General features: G+C 33.9%; 1 protein-coding gene across 8 annotated transcripts in view; it reads right to left on the minus strand.

Moving 5' to 3' along the window:
* Positions 1 to 22,243, minus strand: part of LPGAT1 (lysophosphatidylglycerol acyltransferase 1) — an 80,200-nt gene that overhangs the window by 19,181 nt on the left and 38,776 nt on the right. For 7 of the 8 annotated variants that reach the window (XM_037015187.2, XM_073216965.1, XM_037015186.2 and 4 more), the window contains 4 exons: positions 20,318 to 20,436; positions 15,844 to 15,939; positions 12,760 to 13,033; positions 8,721 to 8,847 (listed from right to left, as the gene is read on the minus strand). In XM_037015187.2, the coding sequence (XP_036871082.1) occupies positions 8,721 to 8,847; positions 12,760 to 13,033; positions 15,844 to 15,939; positions 20,318 to 20,436 (616 nt within the window). Of the gene's footprint in view, positions 1 to 7,317; positions 8,108 to 8,720; positions 8,848 to 12,759; positions 13,034 to 15,843; positions 15,940 to 20,317; positions 20,437 to 22,243 lie in introns of those variants that run through there. The other variant, XM_037015189.2, reaches the window with a different exon arrangement.

The raw sequence follows: 22,243 nt of genomic DNA on the forward strand, positions 1-22,243 counted from the left end.
AAAAGGAAAAACCAAAATGATATATGTTAATCACAAATATATTAGGTTTATGCATAAAATTACTAAATATTATACTATGTTTTTAAGTGTGGATAATTTTTCTTAAGTTTTTTTCTTATCTTTCTGGCAACCACTCTTGCTATTCAATTGTAATTTTAATAATACTCTCCAAGCTAACATTAGAAATAACAGGTTAAACATACATGTATTATAAAGGAGAGAGTTATATGTATGTTCTAAGATATTTAGCAGGGTTATTTAAAGTCAAGAGAATAAAACCTGAAAAGTTATGATCAATAGGGAAATGGGTAATTAAATGTATCCACAAACTAGGATTTTGGAAAGTCACTAAAAATATAAAGACTTTATAACAGTATTTTAAAATACTTATAAAATTTATAATCTTAACACCTAGTTCATGTGTATTATAGGCTTAATGTTCATTAAAATGCTATGTGGGACAAAGTGGAACACAAATAACTTTTATGTATATTACAACTACAGCTACATTAAAAACATACATAAGAAAAAATATTAAAATGAAATATAAAACAGGAATTTTATGTGAACATGCTGGGAGAGATTTTTTTCCCCTTTTATGATATATTTTTCACAGCTAAATGCTTTTATTTTTAAAAATAAATTTGATTATTTTACAAAGTACACAATAACAATATCTAATAACATTAAAGAAATTGAATTCTTTAACCGTAAAACCTAAAATATTATTTTAACATGTGATCAACAAAAATGAGACATATTCTATGTTCATTTTTTCTACTAATCTTTGGAATCCAGTATGTATTTTTCACACTTACAGAACATCTCAGATCACACTAGGCACATGTTAAGTGCACAGTAGCCATATATGCTAGTGGCTGACATAACTGGACAGTGCATGTCCAGACAGCAAGAACTTTAGAATTCCTACATTCAGTAAGTATTCCATTCTACTGTATGCCAGTATTGTTCTAGGAATATTAACTGTGAACAAAACAGGTAAATTATCTGCTGCCATGGGCACAGGGCAAACAGACATCAGTGAGCAAACCGTTAAGATTTCCCACAGTGATTGAAGTTTTAGACAAAGATGCTAAGCTCCACCCTAGTCTTAGATTTCACTAGCAGTGCATTTTAATATCAGGTTGCAGAATTACCATACTCATTGCATAAACATGAAACCTGAGGTCTAAATAATGCTCTATCATTTCAAACCTGTCAGATTTGTAGAAGCCAAAGGTGATGACTTTGACATAACTGTAGGAATAATAATCTCTCATATACTAATGAGATTGTAATCTGGTAGAACAACTTTGACAACTATTTGACTATACACAGTAATGATAAAAATGCACATATTCTATGATCTAACAATTCCACTTCTGGGCACATACATACCCTACATTACCTCTCACTTACAAGGATATGCTTAGTGAAACAGGTGTAAGAGGTTCATTGTGACAGTGTTCATTTCAACAGCAAAAAGACTGAGAAAACAAGTGTTGACAACAGAAGGAGGACTAGATAATATGTGACAGTCATGTGATGGGGATAGATTAGTGTTAGGAATTTATGCACTTATTTATTTATGAGTTTAATTGAATCAAAGAGCCACAGATGTAAAAATAAAAAGATACAGTAAGTAATACAGACCAACGTGTTGCAAAATGATGAACTATATATGGTTATGCACCTTTTAAAAAACACACAAAATAGTATTGCATATTATAAATGTATCTGTGTAATGAAAGTATTAGGACAGGAAGGATACACAACCAAATTAATGATGGTAGTAGCTTCCAGGGTGGGAGAGAAGGGGTTTGAGACTGGGAAGGGGATCAGTGGGAACTTAACTTTACTAGAAATGATTTATATCGCTTATTAATAAAAGAAATCCTGAAGCAAATATGTCGGAATGTTTAACATTTACCTATTTTTGCCAGTAAGCATAATTTCTTTAAAATATTCATTAAATATTCCTTTTCTGAATACCTACCCCCCAAATTGAAAATAAGTTCTTGCCTAAAGCCCCTAATTACTGACTTTTCCCAAGTAATCAGAGTTCCAATGAAATCTGACACGAAAGCAATACCCCTGCTTTTAGTATAATCTATCAATGCCACTACACTCATGGTTGTATCTTTTTAGGAGTTTTGAAATGAAAATACAAGCTGCTTCTGCACGAGAGGATCACCTTTGCTAGCTCACGGTCTTCATTTGGAGTGAAGCAGACATTTATATTAAGGACAAGAGTTACTTTCATCCTTATGTACATTCTATCCCCATATTAAAATCTAATCACGTTTAATTTTCCTATTAACTTCTTGACAGCAACACACTGTGCCCATTACATCTTTAATAGGAATAAGCTGTCTTCCAACAAGACAGCATATAAAGGTGGGGTGGGACGAGGCTGTTCTCTCAAATGTTTCTCATAGTTAAGCCATGGTTCCCCTTTTAGAACAAGATTTACTTTTGAAAAAGATCAATAATGTAGTTGCATGCATACTAATAAAAAATATTTCCCTAGCCAAACAATATATAACACTGGGAAATAAGGATTAAGAAAAGGCATTTTTTTCTCTTAAAGTAATGAGTCAATTAGATCCAATTCATGGGGAATGCTAACTTACTAATACTAGATTTATCCATAATCCATATACACTTTATATAATTTAATAATAGTATTTTATTTTGTAAGGTACTTTGTGGTTTTAAAAAGACTTCATCAGTGTATCATTTGGTGCTCAAACAATGCATTCACTGAAGCCAGGGTGACTTTATGCTGGGCTGCCTGGGAGCTACGTATGCAGTGGGCTAACTAATTACAGCAATGTGATCTCAGTATTTAATCCCCATTTACCAGAAGTTTTCTAACTAAACTCCAAACTCTTGCCTTAAAATTTTGACTTTTGAAAGATAACAACACTATATGTAGGATAGGATCTGATAGATAATCATTTTACAAATTTTTACTTTCTCATTTATTTGGTATTTTAGGGAAGTACTTCAAAGCATATAATAAAGTGTATATATACTTGGGGTTCATCTCTTCCAGAAATCCTAAAAAATCAACATAAGCCTAAAAACTAAGAAGTAAACTGACCTAATTAATTAGCAAAGTGATCTCGATACTTAATCACCATTTACCAGAAGGTTTTTAAGGAATAAGCTTCAAATTTAAGCCTTAAAATTTTGACTTTTGAAAGATAACACTATCTATTTGTGAGATAGGATCTGACATATAAATGTGTTACAAATTTTTACTTTCTCATTTATTTGGTATTTTAGGAAAGTATTCCACAGCATGTAGTAACATGTATAGTTAGGGTTCATCTCTTCCAGAAATCCTAAAAAAGTCAACATAACTCTAAAAAGTAAGAAGTAAACTGAGAATGGAGAAAACTGCTATTGGAAGGAAAAACAGTTTATTTTAGAACATTTAAAGTAAGCTATTGCTCTTCTACGCTTTTTTCCCCTAAACGTCAGTAGAGAAACTTAAAAATCTAGAATATTCTGCTTCACATTCTGGTAATCTAGATAGTCTTTCCCTATTTAAATAAGGACTAAATGTTTTCTAAGCACTTAATTTTGCTAACACATTATGACTGGAGCCACTCTGTAGGGAAAATGCCTTTCTTGCTCAGAGATCTGCATACAGTTGGCACAGTATGTTCTAGTGAGGTACATACAGAACACGTACTAGAATTTATGTGGCAGCTTTGACAATGCTTTCCAAAAAAAGAAGAGGTGCCTTAAGGAAATAAAAAATGGCCCAAACCCTGATTAATGTTAAATGAGTTATGCCAATTGTATTGTTTCCCAAGTGAACTCTGATGGTCAGGAACAATACAGCGAAACAGAGCGCCCCAGCTACCCAGAGGCATACTGTGGCTCTCAGCAGGCCCAGGACATACCACACAAGAAGGGCAGTTCCTGCCCTCCCGGATATTTGCCCTAAATATGACAAAACTACTTCACATATACCGAAAATTATTACAGATTTAGTATTTATGAATTGCTAAACTTCTTAACCTGTTTATACTTAGTTTCTCCAAGTACAGTATTATGTTTCTGTTATGTTTCATTTTATTATTACCACCTCCAAATTTGCTTTGATTTGATCTAAAATGATTTATCCATATTAGCTCCTTTTATAAACTTCCACTATTATTTCTTTTAAAACAGAGATATTAAAATACACACAATAGTCTAAGTGGGATCTGAGAGGCGCTGAGCATAACAGAATAATTGCTTTCTGACTCTCACATGTATACTCTTCTAGATTGTACTGAAAATAACTAGCACAGTACTGACCTGCCCAGCTATACCACCATCACCAAGTGATCACACCAATAAATTCTGTAAGAATTAGGGCTGCTTTATTTTTTTTAAAAAGGCAGCTGGGGTTAAGAAGAAAACAAATACTTTCTACATCATGCAACACAAAATTGGCTTGCACCATATGGCTTAATAGCAATGTTCTGGGTAAATTATACTTCAATGCAGGAAAAAAATACATAAAGTTTTAAAAAATCTGCCTATCGATGAAGATAAGCAAGTAAACATTAAGCAAAACTACTGTTTTTCTGTGAACTTTATAATTTCCAGATCACCTTTTCCTACCTCTCTGGGTACCTATTTCCCACTTTACACAATCAATGCTAATACCAAGTTTTTCTTGCCAACCTCCTCACATTAAAAGAGAGAGACCTAACCCTAGCTATTTATACTATTCATATTTGTGTATATACGATTTCTAATGTTGCATTTTAAGTCTCTTATTCTAATTGGAAACATTTCATCCTTGTTTAAATTTTTAAAAATATAACCAAATAACTGGCACAAGAACAGATCCATAGATCAATGGAACAGAATAGAGAGCCCAGATATAAACCCACACAAAAATGGCCAATTAACCATGATAAAGGAGCCATGGATATACAATGGGGAAATGACAGCCTCTTCAACAGCTGGTGTTGGCAAAACTGGATGACTACATGTAAGAGAATGAAACTGGATTACTGTCTAACTCCATATACAATAGTAAATTTGAAATGGATCAAAGACCTGAATGTAAGTCATGAAACCATAAAACTCTTGGAAGAAAACATAGGTAAAACTCTCTTTAATATAAACATGAACAACTTCTTCATCAACATATCTCCACGGGCAAGGGAAACAAAAGCAAAAATGAACAAGTGGGACTATATCAAACTAAAAAGCTTCTATACAGCAAAGGACACCATCAGTAGAACAAAAAGGCATCCTACAGTATGGGAGAATATATTCATAAATGACATATCTGATAAGGGGTTGACATCCAAAATTTACAGAGAGCTCACACACCTCAACAAACAAAAAGCAAATAACCCAATTAAAAACTGGGCAGAGGATCTGAACAGACACTTCTCCAAAGAAATTCAGATGGCCAACAGGCACATGAAAAGATGCTCCACATCGCTAGTCATCAGAGAAATGCAAATTAAAACCACAATGAGATATCACCTCACACCAGTAAGGATCACCACCATCCAAAAGACAAACAACAACAAATGCTGGCGAGGATGTGGAGAAAGGGGAACCCTCCTACACTGCTGGTGGGAATGTAAATTAGTTCAACCATTGTGGAAAACATTTCTCAAAAAACAAAACAGAAATACCATTTGATCCAGGAATTCCACTCCTAGGAATTTACCCTAAGAAAACAGGATCACAGATTAAAAAAGACATATGCACCCCTATGTTTATCACAGCACTATTTACAATAGCCAAGAAATGGATGCAACCTAAGTGTCCATCAGTAGATGAATGGATAAAGAAGATGTGGTACATATACACAATGGAATATTATTCAGCCATAAGAAGAAAACAAATCCTACCATTTGCAACAACATGGATGGAGCTGGAGGACATTATGCTCAGTGAAATAAGCCAGGTGGAGAAAGACAAGTACCAAATGATTTCACTCATCTGTGTAGTATAACAACAAAGCAAAAACTGAAGGAACAAAACAGCAACAGACTCACAGAACCCAAGAATGGACTAACAGTTGCCAAAGGGAAAGGGACTGGGGAGGGTGGGTGGGAAGGGGATTAAGGGACATTATGATTAGCACACATAATATGGGGGTGCACAGGGACGGAAGTATAGTACAGAGAAGACAAGTAGTGACTCTATAGCATTTTACTATGCTGATGGACAGTGACTGCAATGGGATATGTGGGGGGGACTTCATAGTAGGGGGAATATAGTAACCACAATGTTGCTCATGTAAAACCTGAGCATAAGTTTGTATATCAATGATACCGTAATTAAATATATATATATATAAAACCAAACAACTGGAGAGTCTGGAAAAAAAATCTAAGAACAGGAAAAAAATAAAAGGTAAGGAGTACCATGTCTGTTTACTTTTATTTCAATGATGTTATTCTTGGTAGGAAAAATTCAGGATAAACAATAAACAGATTATTTTGGAACTGAGAAAGATGGCTGAGAGAGAGTATAAAAACAGCCAAAAAACCCAAACAAACAAAAAAACCAATCTTTCGTTCCCAGATGGCCTAGAACAATAGTGGAGACCTAGTCAATCTGTGATTGACAGCGATTAGGAGCTGCCAAGGACTTGGCCCACTTCCCACCTCACGACTTCTTCCAAATGCTCCAAACCATCCTTACACCGAGACACCTCTGTCCTCCCTAGCACCTTCATTTGCTCTCCCTTTCCCACCTGAACACAGGTCCTTCCTTTTCCCTATCATTGATTAAACAATGAACTCTATTATTCTGGAAAGAAAAGAAAAGTATATCTCTGCACCTATCCCAAGACTCCTAGAATGGGTGTTAATAAATAAATAATTGGGCATAATTTGTACTTTAATTCATATGGTGGGGTATGATTCTATATAATTTAATCTCTGCTAATCGCACATTTTAGAATTTTCTTCATTATTTCTATGTCTGGTAATAAAATTTCTATAAAAATGTGTTTCTGAGAAGCTTCAACTTTATTAATAGAAGTGCTTTTCCATATGAAACTAACCATTTCTCATCTTTTATCCACTATTTGGTTTTGAGTCTTAAATCAGGGGTCCTTAACTTTTTAAAAAATACCTTAATCTATTTGAGAATGGAGTGAAAGTTCTGAACCTTCTATATGGAAAATTACAAACATACACAAAATTTTACACAGAGATTCAGTTAAGAAATTCTCTGAGGTCCATCCGAGAGGCCCAGGGTTAAAAACTGCTGCTTCCAGTGAACTTAAGAGCCTTGCACTTCAATATTGCTAAAAATGGACATTCCTTCTATTTCTAAAACCCCTTATGATTCCATGCATTTTTTTCTGAGTATCTATAAACTAAAAAACTAAAACTTGTATTTATTGGTTAAAAAATAAAAGCAAGGTCAACTATAATAACAGAATGCTTATATAATTTAATGTTTTCTTGTCTCAGTTCTTTTGAGGTTTGATGTGCTAGGATGATTTACCTAAGTCCAGTGCTGATACCATCTGTAAGTGTACAAAACATACAGCCAACAGCCATATCATTCAGGCTTGGGCATTAGAATTGAGCTTCATTTAGAGATTACAATTTAAAAACTTACTGAAGGTTAGATAAGTTTCATATATATGAAAATAAAACTGTTCCTCAAGAAATTCTTCCAAGGCCTGTCACATTGCCTTGTACACAGTAAGTGCTTAATAAACTAAGTAAAATGGACAGCATAAGTGGAATGGAGTTAGAACAGTCATCAACAATTACTTTCTTACACACGAACCTCATAATTTGTAATTAATTTTAATCTGAAATATGTTACACAGCAGAATCAACTGTAATTTTATAGTCATTACTCACACATCAAAAATCCAAACTGTTGTATTTAAAGTCATAAAATTTAAATCTCAAATTATACCAGCTCAAACTACTTGTAAATCTCTGGAAGTTTACACATATGAAAATATGCTACTATATATACCTATATATTCTCAATGGGCAAGTAATTTGAGTAATGTTCCTCTTGAATGGAGAGCTTTGTGGCAGGTGGGATTTTCCTTGGAACCAACCGCTCACGTTGTAATTTCGCTGTCATGAATTGAGATCTTTGGCCAGTAAACAGAATAAAATTTATCTTTACTGATCTATCTGTCCAGGCCTTATCATTCTTATGCTTTGATATGAATACATACACACATTTACATTCTTTTAAAAAAACGAAATCTACACTAAAAATCTCAAGAAGCTAGGAAAGACTCTTCAATAAACATTTTTTGCTGTTGTTTATGCAAATGTGCATAGGCATATTAAACACTGTAAGTGTAAGTCATGGCTAAATTATAAAATCTTACATAATGATACAAAAACCAAATGCATTGCTATTAATAAAAATCTACTTAAGTCAAATAAGTATATATTAATCCTTAATGTCTGCCCTTTAGGATAATTGCTTTTATTCAAGAATGTCAGGCAACCAAGTAATCATGGTGCCTCTAGAATGCCAGTTTCAGAGACTTTTCTCATTCAGTGAAGGTAACTGCTTCAAATGATAGTTTCATATTAAAAACTCAGTATAAAAATGATTTTGAGCCAACTGTTTTCACCAATGCTTAAAAATTTTTAACATTAAAACTTTTTATTTAACGTTAAAACATTCATACTGTCCTGAGATAGTACTTTATTTGGGATAGATCCTCAGTACTCATGTAGAATTCTTACCTATAATGTACATGTGTAATTGTTGGTTTCCTGTATCCAAGGATCCAGGTTTGAATATCTATGGGTTCAGCTTTGGGATAAGCTATGGTTGTATCTATAATCCATTGGAGGCCTTTTGATCTGCTGTCTGAGAAGAAAGAATAAAATGACTTAAAATTGGATTGATTTTTATATTATTTACAGCAAATAACATAGTATAGATTAGCTGAGGAGTTAGAACAGTCATCAACAATTACTTTCTTACACACGAACCTCATAATTTGTGATTAATTTTAATCTGAAATATGTTACACAGCAGAATCAACTGTAATTTTATAGTCATTCCTCACACATCAAAAATCCAAACTGTCGTATTTAAAGCTGAGGAGTATAAAGCCTATTGATATACCTTTTGCTTTAAGAAAATAGGATGAACTTTAGTGTTACTGTTCTATATGATGCACTCAGGATGAAATTAAGCATTTCATAGTATATTATGAAACTGCTGAATCTCAAACAAACAAACAAGTAACAGTGCTATAGTTTATTGGACATGCATCACTCAAGCATTCAATACAATTATGGACTACCCAGGTCTAATTTATATTTTATTGCTCATGAAAACTGGCCTAAGAAAAAGTCAGAAGCTGAAGTATCACACCACAAAAGTGAAATGCAGACCTAAAAACAAAACAAACCCATTTACTAAAAATAATACAATATAAACACCAAGATTTGTGAAACTTGGGAGACATAAATACTTGAATAAGGCAGAAAATTTAAGCATTTTATTTACATACATCATCATCAGTTGCTGCTCTTGTTTAAAACAGAACAAAAAAACTCCCATTATAGCAGGAGTTATGTACAAATAAAGCAGTACAGGTGTCTACCCTCCAGTAGGAAGGACTGGTGACAGAGTGTTATTGTGAGAGGCAGCAAGCAGGTTCTGTTTCCTTCGGCCATCTGCACACTGTTCCCATTCCCAGCATGGAGTACAAGGCTGAGAGAGAACTGAGAGGGGAGTCCTCACAGGGAATGCTGAAAACCAGACTAACGTGTAATGGGCTATCCTTTGAAGTACTTAAGAGAGCATTAAAAAAACAAAATTTTCAAACACAAGTCCAAATGTGCATTACGAATCAATGGTATTTTATTTTTTTATGTCAGATAATTAGAAACTGGCCTTAAGTTCTATGAACATTTTAGACAACACTCTGAAGGGGAATATATACCCATAAATGAAATAAGAAAAAAGAAATAAATTTTAAAATTACTGATTGCCAAAGGAACAGAGTTTTGTAAAGAAACACATTTTAACATGCTACCAGTGATGCAAGTGCTGAAATGTTTAGGGTGGAGTATACTGATGTCTGCCACTTACTCTGAGATGTATTTTTAAAAAAACCAAAAAACTAAGATGGACTAATAGAAGGATGGAGAGAGCAAATACAGTAAAACGTTATAGAACCTAGTAGGTCAGCTCGCAGATATTAACTAGAGTTTTTTCAACTTTTACGTATGTTCGAAAATTTTTATAGTGAAATGGTTGGGAAAAATATCACCAGAGTGCATCTTAATATCTATTAATATCTATTATTAAACAAAAATACGAATCCTTTGTAAGTTAATGAAATACAACTTAATTTTGATATGTGTATGGATCACATATTAAAAGATACATGAAGGCATGGTTTGTATTCATGTGAAATAAAACATTAAATTATGACTTATGAACACTGAAGAAAATAAAACACAAAACACCAAAAAGCAGAGAAGAAAATGGTAAAATATAAATGTACCCGAAGTTTTAAGGTATACAACAAGTTTTAGGATTTTTCCTGAAGAGCTATAACAAAAATTTTAACTAAGATAAATAATAAACTACTTTGCTTTGGTTATAGACAGAAATGGTTTCTCCCCAAAAGAAAAAAACATTTTTCTTCACTCTCATGTAATTAGTATGAGACTGCCCCTACCTCTGAGATATGGCCACAGGGTCTGACGGTGAAATGGTTTAAAAGAGCAGTTCTTACTACCAAGGGCGACTCATCTCCCTTGGGAAGACCCGCACCTTCAAGCTTTGGCTTGGCTGACACGGCCACAGTGTTTCTCCAGCAGTGAAACTATTCTGAACTCTCCTTTTTTATGAAAAGACTCTTTCAATTTGTCTTTTTAATATATGATGAAAGATTATGGGAGCCAACTGCCAAGTAGCTGCTTACATAAAACTGAAAGGGAGACTCAGGGCAATCTCACAGGTATTATTTCTTGGGCTGATCCTAAGAGCTATTCAGCAACACACACTTTAAGGACCAATCCCTTCAATTTCTCTTTTTATCTAAAGAAAATGAAAAGAAATACCAAACTGCTATTATGGAAATAGGGTAGGCTTAGTAAGTTAATCATTCAGCTTTTTTTTAAAATTTCAATTTTGGTATCATTAATCTACAATTACATAAGGGACATTATGTTTAGACTCCCCCCATCACCAAGTTCCCCCCCCCACCCCATTACAGTCACTGTCCATCAGCGTAGTAAGATGCTGTAGAATCACTACTTGTCTTCTCTGTGTTGCACGGCCCTCCCCGTGCTCCCCACACACACACATTATACATGCTAATCGTAATGCTCCTTTTTTTTTCTCCTTCTGCCTCCTTTCCCACCTACCCTCCCCAGTCCCTTTCCCTTTGGTAACTGTTAGTCCACTCGGATTCTGTGAGTCTACTGCTGTTTTGTTCCTTGAGTTTTTGCTTTGCTCTTACACTCCACAGATGAGTGAAATCATTTGATACATGTCTTTCTCCATCCTGCTTATTTCACTGAGCAAAATACCCTCTAGCTCCATCCATGTTGTTGCAAATAGTAGGATTTGTTTTCTTCTTACGGCTGAATAATATTCCATTGTGTATGTGTACCACATCTTCTTTATCCATTCATCTACTGATGGCGTTCAGCTTTTTAATTTATCATTTATCACCAAACTTTCACAGTATCTTAGATAAACCTGTTCAAAACAGTTTTCATGCTATTGGCACAAATATTTTCTGCAAGTCTTCATAGTTCACCAGGCTATCTCAAAGACAGTTGCATCTTTGAGTATAGTTTACTTTTTCCTGGCCGTAGATAAAATACCTATTCATTATTTCTTTAAAATTCAGAAAAATATGAAAAAATGGGAAAAAAAACATACTGTTACAACTCAGATAAGCAATCACTGCTAACATTTTGGATTATCACTCATTTTCTACTGTCTTACTGTTTATGAATCTGAGCTCATATTGTTTTCATAAGAGTTCTATGTTCCTCCCATTTCATTAACATTTTAGAGCATAAGCATTTTCCAAGCCAATAAAACTCTCCATAAACACCATTTGTAATGGCTGTATTGTATTCTGTTGGATAGATATTTGATAATTACTTATCTATTCTCCCTTCTGGCTATTTCCATTTTTTTGCTATTGGAAATAATGCTGTGATAAACTTTTTTGACAGTATTTCAGATTATTTCCTTTTGATAAGTTATTGTTTGAGTGGAATAACTGAGTCATTTATCAACATTTTAAGGCTCTTAATAAATACTGTCAAACTGCATTCAACTCATTCTCTGTATTAAACACTAACAAAACTTTCTAAATTTGATAAATGACAAACACACTATATGTCATTACTATTTACATTTATATATCTATTATTAGCTTTTCAAATTAGTTATTTCTATTCCTATATCTTCTAACCTAAGTAATTTCACTTCTTGGAATCTATACCAGACATATTTCCACAAATATGTCAAGATATTTACAGGGATGTTTACTGTAGCAACGGAGTAAGAATAGGTAGGGTAAGGGAAAGGCATCTTGACTTAATTAATTTCTTATTAGTTGAACAAATTATTGTAAGAATGGACTACTTTAATAAATGAAAACATTAAAAAATTATATTTTCATCTTTTTCCTATTATTTCTATTGGACAAAATTATAAATACAAAAAAAAAATCAATGTTATCTCCTGAAACTCCTGAAAATCCTTAATTCCAACAAAAGAGAAAAACCATCATACCTGATTCTTTAGCATCTCCACCTGCTGGACTTCCATTTTCTTGTCGTGCTACAAGTGCACTCAGAATAATATTTGTTGCCCCAACCCTTGGCAGAGTGACATGTGTAAGAAATGGCAAGTTGTTTTTCTTGGCAAATGCCTGACTTGTTTCTCTCCTCTTCCTGAGGAAGCCCCCTTCTGGAAATAAAACAATCCATTTTCTATCTCTGCTCCTGTAATTATTTTCTAGATGTTTCTTGAGAAGCAGCAGCTGTTGGTCACGATGAGATTTTCCCTAGAAGGTAGACACACATATATAATAAGTATGGGTACATTTGAAATTAAGATGCTTTAAAATTTAAACAGAAATAATAGCTTCTAGAGTAAATCCCAATTATAGACTGCAATATTGATTTTTCTTTAATTACCTCCCCTTTTGACCATAGCATAAAAAGAAGTTAATAGAATATTAATAAACCCTTTTTCTAAAGAAAAAAATTGCTCCAATTCAGTGACTCTTTACTGAGTGCCTATTACCTGTGAGACACTGCCCTACACAACGGAGACAGAGAAGTAAGAAAGAGACCCTCCGGGAGCTTACTGAGTTGAGGGGGAGACAGGAAACAGGAGTGTAATTCAACTGGTCATATGTGTTAGGAAGAGTAAGAGGGTCGACAGGGTCAGGAAAGCAGATCTGAGGAGGTAAAATCTGAGCAAAGAACTGGTCGTTGGGGAAGAAGCCCTGTGAACAGGAGAGGCAGACAGAGTCTTCTAGGTGATGAGAACACAAAGGACCAAGGCAGCGTGATGAATGAGGAAGACACTGGGAGGAGAGGAAATTGCAGAGAAGAGATAAGGGCCTTGAGCCTGGTAAGTAGTTTGGGATGGGAAGTCATTAAATAGTTTCGAACAAGGGAGTGTTGTGACCTGATTTACATTTTTTAGAGATCTGCTGACTCCAGTGATGAAAAGACCACACAGTAGCTATGCAGTAGTTCAGACAAGGGAGTTTGGTGAGGTTGGACTATAGCACATTGATGAGCAGTGGATACATTCAGGGGAAAAAATCTGAAAGTAAAGCTAACAGGACATTCTGATGGACTGAAAGAGAGGCAAGAGGAGGACTTGGAGCCTGAAAAGAGGAATCTAGAAAAATGTGTAGGAGAGCCCCAAACCCACAATTCAGTATCACAAAGATTCCTCTTTTTGGTATGACCCATTTGCTAATGGTTTTCCAGCCAACACAATTACAGAAGCTCCCCAAAATACTTTGTACGCTTTCTCCCAGTCGTTAAACTATTCCAAATGCAAAACAACTAAGACATTTTCCTAGCTAATTTTCCGAATTAAATAGATTATGATTAAGCTTTATTTGCTTATTAAATTCCCAAGACTAGGTGCAAAATATTTTTAACATTCTTGGAACTATTTTACCAAAATTGCATAGTAGCAAAGTCACAAGAGATTTTCCTTAACATTTCTCCTTTCTCCCCATGTTATAGATTTTTATTACTCTATATCAGGGGGAAAAACATGCTCTTTAGAAATGAATTTGCAAATCTTTAAGTATGAAAAAAATTTACAATGTAAAAAGGACCACATTATTTTCTATTTTTATCCCCTCAAAGTGCACTGATAATTTGGCCTCTTCTTGATGCCTGAGGATTATAATGAGGGTCAACTGTTAACAAAACACTATAAATCCAAAAATTTCTTCAGATGCATTATGTAAGGGGCTTAGTTAGCTTTTTCCTCCAGACAGCAAATAAACTTCAATTGTCGGTTCTGCTATCTTCTCTTCCAGTGATACTCTTAGACATTAGGCTAGGTTCTTTGTTTAACTGTTCTGATCACTCTATATTTTGTCTTAGCCTGTGGCCAGTCCCCACTGCCCCTTCCTTCTGAGGGTCCAGTGCTTTTATTCATCTCTGCTCAGAATAACCAAGGATGTTACCAGAAGAAACTAGGTAATCACACAGCATGTGAAAAACAAAAATATGTTTTGTACATAAAACTGTCTGAGGTAAAGTATTTTGTGACACCTATTTTCATTGAGCTTAGAAGTTTTCCTACACATTTCCAGTTTACTTCTGAATTTGTGGTTCTCAGAAGAGGCTTAATTAGATTCATCAGTTATTCATTAAGTACTTATTAATGTGCAGGTATACTGCAGAATCCAAGTTGAAGTTGCTAAATATATAAGTTCCAGATAAATGTGGCATTACCATACATAAAAACTCTTGCATAGCATATTTTCAGTTATCCATTTTTGAGAGAACAAAGCATGTAATAGTAGCCATACCATGGAAATACCGTAATGTAGTGCTGACTTGACAACAGGGTATGGTTATTTTTCCTACATGAAACTATTCCTAATGCTTGGGACCCATCCTCAATCCACATTTTCTATCAAAACCACATTCATTCTTTAGATTTATGCCAAATTTCATCCCTAAACTTTTTCAGGTTTCACAGAAATCTGGTGTATTCACTTTTCCTACTATGAATTCCCAAAATATTTTCTTTTATTTATTTAATAATCTCCCTAATGCTCATATAGAGTCCTTCTATATCATGTAACAGTGACTTGTAAATAAAAATAATAGTGAAAATAAAGATCATCATAGTGGTAATCATGATAAAAATGATAACAAAGGCAGCAGGCACTGCTCTGAGTGCTGAACATGTATTGTTTCATTTAATCCCCACAAAAGCCCTTAGAACACAAAGCAAGTAAGTACCTGTTATTCTCATTTGAAAAATGAGGAAACTTAAAGAGTTTAATTAACGTGCCCAATTCACATAGCTAAGAAGCTGAAGAGCTGAGAATATGGCATGTGCTTGCTGTTTACTAAACATTGTACTGTTTAGATGGGAGGAGGAGGGTAGATATTAGAATATTTACATTATCAGCATTTTAATGCTTATGCATACTTAAATTCAAATTGAGATAAATGTTTTAGGGAATAAAGACTCAGAGGAAGATGGCCTCTGACCTACTAGAACTGGCTCTACCTGTTATAAATAGGTTTATTAAACCTCTTGTTACAATAAAGAATCCATCTGATCAGGCTATCACTGTGGGAAAAAATGCTCATTACTTACCTGTCTTATAAAGAAGTCTCCATGAATTAGAGAAACAATTCCAAAGTTTGTGTATTTAAAAATATGATCCATCAACCACATCATTTGAGCAACAACCTAAAACATTTAAAAGCAAGAAATAATTAAATGTTGGATAGAAGAAACCTGACTACTGTCTAGCCAAGTCTCTAAGTTTTAAATATAATCTAAGCATACTCTTAATTAACCTAAATATCTTAAATCTGGTGTTATGTCTATGAATAAGGCACCTTTATAAAGTCTACTTTTACTGCCTTCATCATCATTTTTATCATGAAAACTAATAGATCTTGATTCCAAGTCTTAGAATCCTAAGTTACAGATACATATACATACACACACACATATGTGTGTGTATATATACACACACATATCTGTCTATACACACATACATATATTTCACTTAATGATTTCAAATTTGTTCCACTCTAAATAAAGTCTCTGGTAATTATTATATAACTTGTAAAATTATTTTCAAAGAATATGATAAAATATGGCTACAGTTATCAAATGAAGGCTATAAGCTTAATTAAAATACTCATTCATATCTAAAGCAGAAGACTTTATTCCAAGCAAATTTCAAAATTAAAAGAAAGTCTAAACAGAGGTCTAATTAATTAATTGGTTATTATTCTTCTCTGCTGAGGAAATAGCATTCCTTGTTATAAGCCTTAAAATGAAAGCTACAACTTCAATCAAAACACAAGACAGCTCTACTTTGGTTTCTATGGAAATAACAAATGCAAACTTCATCTCTAAGCACCAAATTATAGGAACTTACATATTAGGAAAAAAATAAACACTGATACCTATGCGCTGCTTTTACAAAAGCATTATAAAAGCCCACAAATAACATATTAAAGTTTATACCTTAAATTTTTTTACTATCACTAAATAGTTCAGTTACATGATTCCTACAGCATAATCTTTACTATATTAGATCACTTTTTAAAACACATGTCCAGTGAAGAGTTGATTTCCCCAGCTCAATTTATCCAGAAGAAAATAATCACCAACATCTCGTATTTCAGTCTTGCTTTGCTTTGTGATGATGACGACTTTGTTTAAGTTAAATTGAGATTTGAACTAAATGGAATTTATTGAAAAACGCTCTAAGGAGCAAAACAAAAATGAGCGGATTCAACCTATAAAACTTTGAGCTTCATAGACACCAAGAATGGACTAGTGATTACCAAGGGGGAAGGGCTGGTGTGGGTCAAGCAGGAGTGTGAAGGGGAGAAAGGTGCATAATAATTTGCAGTTACAATATAAATTGGTTACCAGGATGGTAGTACAAAATGGAGAATATAGTCAATGATTCTGTAACATCTTACTATGCTAATAGATAGTAACTGCAGTAGGAGGAGTGAGGATTTAATAATATGGGCAACTGCTGAACCATGGTGTTGTATATTTGAAACCAACATAAGATTGTGTATCAATGATACTTCAATTAAAAAAAATTATAAACACACACACATAAAAAAACTTTGAGCTTTATACATAGTATGAGTTTAGCTATAATTTATAGGTCTCTGGGTTTAAAATACCAATACTAAATTAACTAGCTTTTCTGTTTGACCTTACTTTTATAATGTATTTACCTCTTCAGTTAGAAGGGTCACCTAAAACAAACAAATTTAACAAGACAGTCAACCTATCTTCTGAGACTTGTATGGATAATTCTAACTTATTTTAGGAGAAATGTTACAAGTCAATAAATGTTTATCTAATCTTTCTTTTGGCAAATAAAAATTCAGTTTTTTCATCAAATGCCATGAAAGGGAAAGACTCCTCACTTGACAGATACTTACTAAAAAGATAGTAGCCCATTCAGAAAATACAATTAATGTTTTGTTTCATATTCCTCAAAAAAGAGGGTAAATAAACACAAGCTGCCTGAAGCAACGCTGTCAGTGTTCCATAGGCATTTCACTCAGAACTTTGTTAGGTATTTTCAAGAGACAAATCGGTCTACATCAATTATTCTTTATCTGAAAGCAGATTTTCTACCTATCAAAACATGTAAAGAGGCTTACGTGAATGACTCCTTTATATCCTTCTGAAATTATAGTGAAGTCAACGTTTCTCCTGTTTAGAAATTTCTAAGGACGATTTTGGTTGTCACAATGAGAAGCGAATGCTACTAGAATTTACTGGGTAGTAGCCAGGATTGGAAATCATCTAGCAATGCCCAGGACAGGTCAGGACAACAGCGCTGTCCTACCGAAGTGCCAATGGGGCCCCCACTGAGAAGCACTGACAAGTGCTAAAAGTAGTCTTCTGAATTCAAAAGGCTATGTTATGCTCACATTGTCATTAAAGTAACATTTTTTAACTGGCCCACAGTTTAGCACTAGCATTCTATCTTTGAATGTGCCCATGGAGTGTGCAATAAACCAAATTAACATTCCTACTTGTAAATACAAATTAAAATTGTATTATATTTATTAGGCAAGAGGTAGAGATTATAATGCTTCCAGCTTTATATTTCTCAATAACTCTTTTATGACAGAAGATAAAAAATTCTTCAAGATTTCAAATTATTTGGTAATATCAAATAATAATAAAAAAATTGTTTAGTATAACTAGTCTGAACATAAAAACAAAATTACTCTGGACAGAAAAGTGAACCTTGGACTAACAGAAATCTTTTTACAAAAGCAAACGAACAAACCAAATATTTTACTCTTTTTTTTTAAAATTGAAGTATCATTGATATACAATCTTCTATTAGTTTTAAGTATACAACATAGCGGTTCAACAGTTACCCGTATTATTAAATCCTCACCCCCACTAGTACAGCTACTATCTGTCAACATAGGAAGATGTTACAGAATCACTGATTATACTCTCCGTGCTGTATTACTATCACTGTGACCAACTTATATTATGACTGAAAATTCAAACCAAATATTCTTTTGTCCACATATTGGGGGATTTCAGATTACCTCATATTCTAGTTAGTACAGTTGTAATCTATGCCATACTGGAATTAAAGTAATAAAATTAGGCATATTTATACTGATCATTTTAATCATTCTTTGATACTCAAAAACCAGTTATGGACACTGCAGACCCTCAGATAGTCACTGCAAATGTATGAAGAATATCAGGAAGAATATAAATGTTTATTAATTGGGGATTCTCTTTGATACAAATCAAGTAAACTAGTTTTCAGAAAATTTTAACATCATAAATTTAGGAGACAGGTAATAAATATTATTTTAAGTGCAAAATATATCTGTGCAGTGGTATTTTAACAATTCAAGATTCTGAACATAAGAAAGAATTGAATCTATTCTACATTCCAGCAAGATTATGCCTCTGTCTTCCAGATAAACAGATTCCACAATAAGCAAACATATGTACCTTTACTCTCCCCCCATTTTCTGACCCCAACCTAACCTACTGAGCCCAGATCTCTAGAACCTAAACACCCCAGGCTTATTCTTCGTTGGTGTCTTGGCCAAGACTGTTACTAAGGACAAAGGACCTTGCTTCACCAATCTGCCTAACTAAATTATTCTCACTCTTCAAGGCCAAGTTTATGTCCTCTCCTCTCTATCAAGTTTTCCATATCATCCAGTATAGGCTGAGCTCACCTTCCACAGAACATGCCTTACTCTGCAATTAACTATTGTTTGCTATACCCTCCCTTCACCTGCTACAGGACTGGTAGCTCCTTCAAAAGCATCTCTTATAGATGGTGTTCTACATTTATAGATGCTGCCAATGAACATCAAGTACTTAAGAAAGACCTGTTCATTTGTTTTGCTATTAGGTCAACTATTAACTCCATTAATTTTTACACACTTTCTATTTATTTAGTTTTCTATGCATATAACCTCTTTAACTTCTCCTAAGGCAATTAATTCTTTTAAAGCATAAGACTATATTAATTTTAAACCTATCCAATTGATAAATACATTTTAGTAATCAATATAAACAATGTGAAATCAACAGTTCAAACACAGCCTTAGGAATACTAGCTTTCCTTTCAATTTGCTTTGTAAATGAAATACAAAATAATATTTAACTTATTTTATTCTAGCTAAAGATCCCCACAATCACCTAATTCACTGATCAATTTTACTCTCCTATCCTGCACAATAATACTGCCTTTTGTGTCTGTAGTTCTCAAACTGGCAATCCACCACTTCACCGTCAAGACAGCCCCCAATATGAACCACATTAACTATGTTTTCATTTCAGTTATTTTTTTTTAAGTTTATAGAGGTATCATTCACATTATCCCAATTATTTTTACATCTCTAAATTCCTCTCATAGAGTAACTTAGAATTATGTAAGATTTTCTTGTTAAAATTTTCTAAATTTTCCAGGAAAGTCTACATATTAAAGTCTAAGCCTCTGATCCAAAACATAGTAAAATACTGGTTGATTCTCTGTCAATCCCGCCTTGCTGCTGTCCACTGCTGTCTTAGGCCGGCTTACCAGTCCTTTGTCTTGGAGGCACATCATCAGAGTACACACATCTCCTGTCGCCTGATGATTCACCAGCATCACTGCTTCATCTTTTGAAATTGCTTTAATATCTTCCCCCCATTCCATCACTGTAAGAATGAAAAAGCTGTCACTTTAAAGATTTTCCCATTTCTAGAAGCCATGTATTAGAAAAACTGGTGTAATTAACAATGATATAGCACCTAGCTAAAATTTCTGGAAAGTTTAGAAGTAAGTTTATTTTCTATAAAAATCAGGACATTGATAGAACACTTTATTAGAGCCCCAAAATTTCCATTAAAATGTAGTAAGTAATACCTCTGATGTAGAACTTTCTTAGAATTTATCCTACAGAAATATTTATCCAAATAGGCAAGAATATATGATAAAGGATGTTTATTGGAAGTTAACTGTTCACCAATAGAGAATGGATAAGAAATGTATGATAAAATGGGAAAGTATAAATCCATTAAAAGAATGTAGGGTATCTTTGTACACTAACCCAAAAAGGACTTGTTACCAAGTAAACAGCAAATCATAAAACAGTGTATATAGTATGGTTCCAACTTTTTAAAAAAGGAATAAACTTATATGCAATTTAATACACTGAAAGAAGTCTGGGGAAATGAATTCTAAATTATTAATATTCATCTCTATGGGAGACAGTTCCCAGAGCCCTTCAAGTTCTACTTTATAATAAAATATGAAAACATTACAAAAATATCTAAGTATTCTCATTTTAAAGTAAGAAAACTAATAAAGATGTTACATTTGTTAAAAATCTCCATATGTTAAGCCATTGCACCAAAACCTTCATGTATGCATACTCTAAGGAAAACATTGATTTCTCCACACAGTTAATGCAAATTTTCTAGTAAATTTACCTTATTGAAAATAAAATTGTACATCAGTTTTAACATCAGGATTCTACAAAGAAGCTTCTAGGGTTCCTCAAATGTCTGGCATGAATTACTAGAGGCTGATTATATATTAGTGTTCATTCATCTCATTGCTGTGAGGAAAGAAGTTGAGCCACCAGTGTGTGGTAAGTTCTGGATAAACTAGGGATGGGGAGGCCAGAACCCACCTGCCATCCCTCTCCCTGTCTACCTCCTTCCCCAGTCACCCTTCATTTATACCCTAACATACTGAGGCTCCTCATAAGAGCTCATTTGAGAAATGGGTTCTGCTAATTTTTTTTTTCAGTTAAAACCCATTTAAGATTTTTTGGAAGTTCAGTGCAAGGCACTGATTCATTCATTTTACAGATCTTTAAATTTTGTTAAGGGAATTTTCAGCTGGGCTGAACATACTAATTTGTGGTGCCTTCTTGCAAAGTGAGGTATTTCATTCAATCTATCAGATGTTACTACTAATACTCAAATAGCTTACACTATATGGGCAAAAAATTTATTTTACGATTTTTAAGTGAATGCAGCATGGAAACCACATAAAGGGCTATCAGAGGTTCCTTATGAGCTAGAAGAACCCTGGGGGAGCCCCACCCCTTGACAAATGCAGCAACCCCAACTTCCCTTCACAGGGGCCTTTCCTTTCCCAAGTTCCCAATTCTCTTTAGCTGACAAGCTACCTAGACATATTTAAACAGCTTTTCTATCATACATGGCTACAGGGAATATGAATTGGTATAATAGTTTTGGAAGTCAACTTGGCACTATATATCAAAAGCAAGAAATATGAATATCTTTCTACCCAGAAATTCCACTTCCAGGAATCTCTTACAGATGCACTTATTTATGTGCAAAATAACACCCACGCAAGGCTATTTGTTGTGGCAATCCTTGTAAGTACAAAGATGAAAACAACTGAACTGGGAGACAAGCTCAAATCCACAGAAACTGGAAAAACGGTGGTCGCCAGCAGGGGGAATGGGAGGCTGCTGCTGCATTAGTACAG

Source organism: Manis javanica, chromosome 11 (genome assembly GCF_040802235.1).
Source record: "Manis javanica isolate MJ-LG chromosome 11, MJ_LKY, whole genome shotgun sequence".
Taxonomy (NCBI): domain Eukaryota; kingdom Metazoa; phylum Chordata; class Mammalia; order Pholidota; family Manidae; genus Manis; species Manis javanica.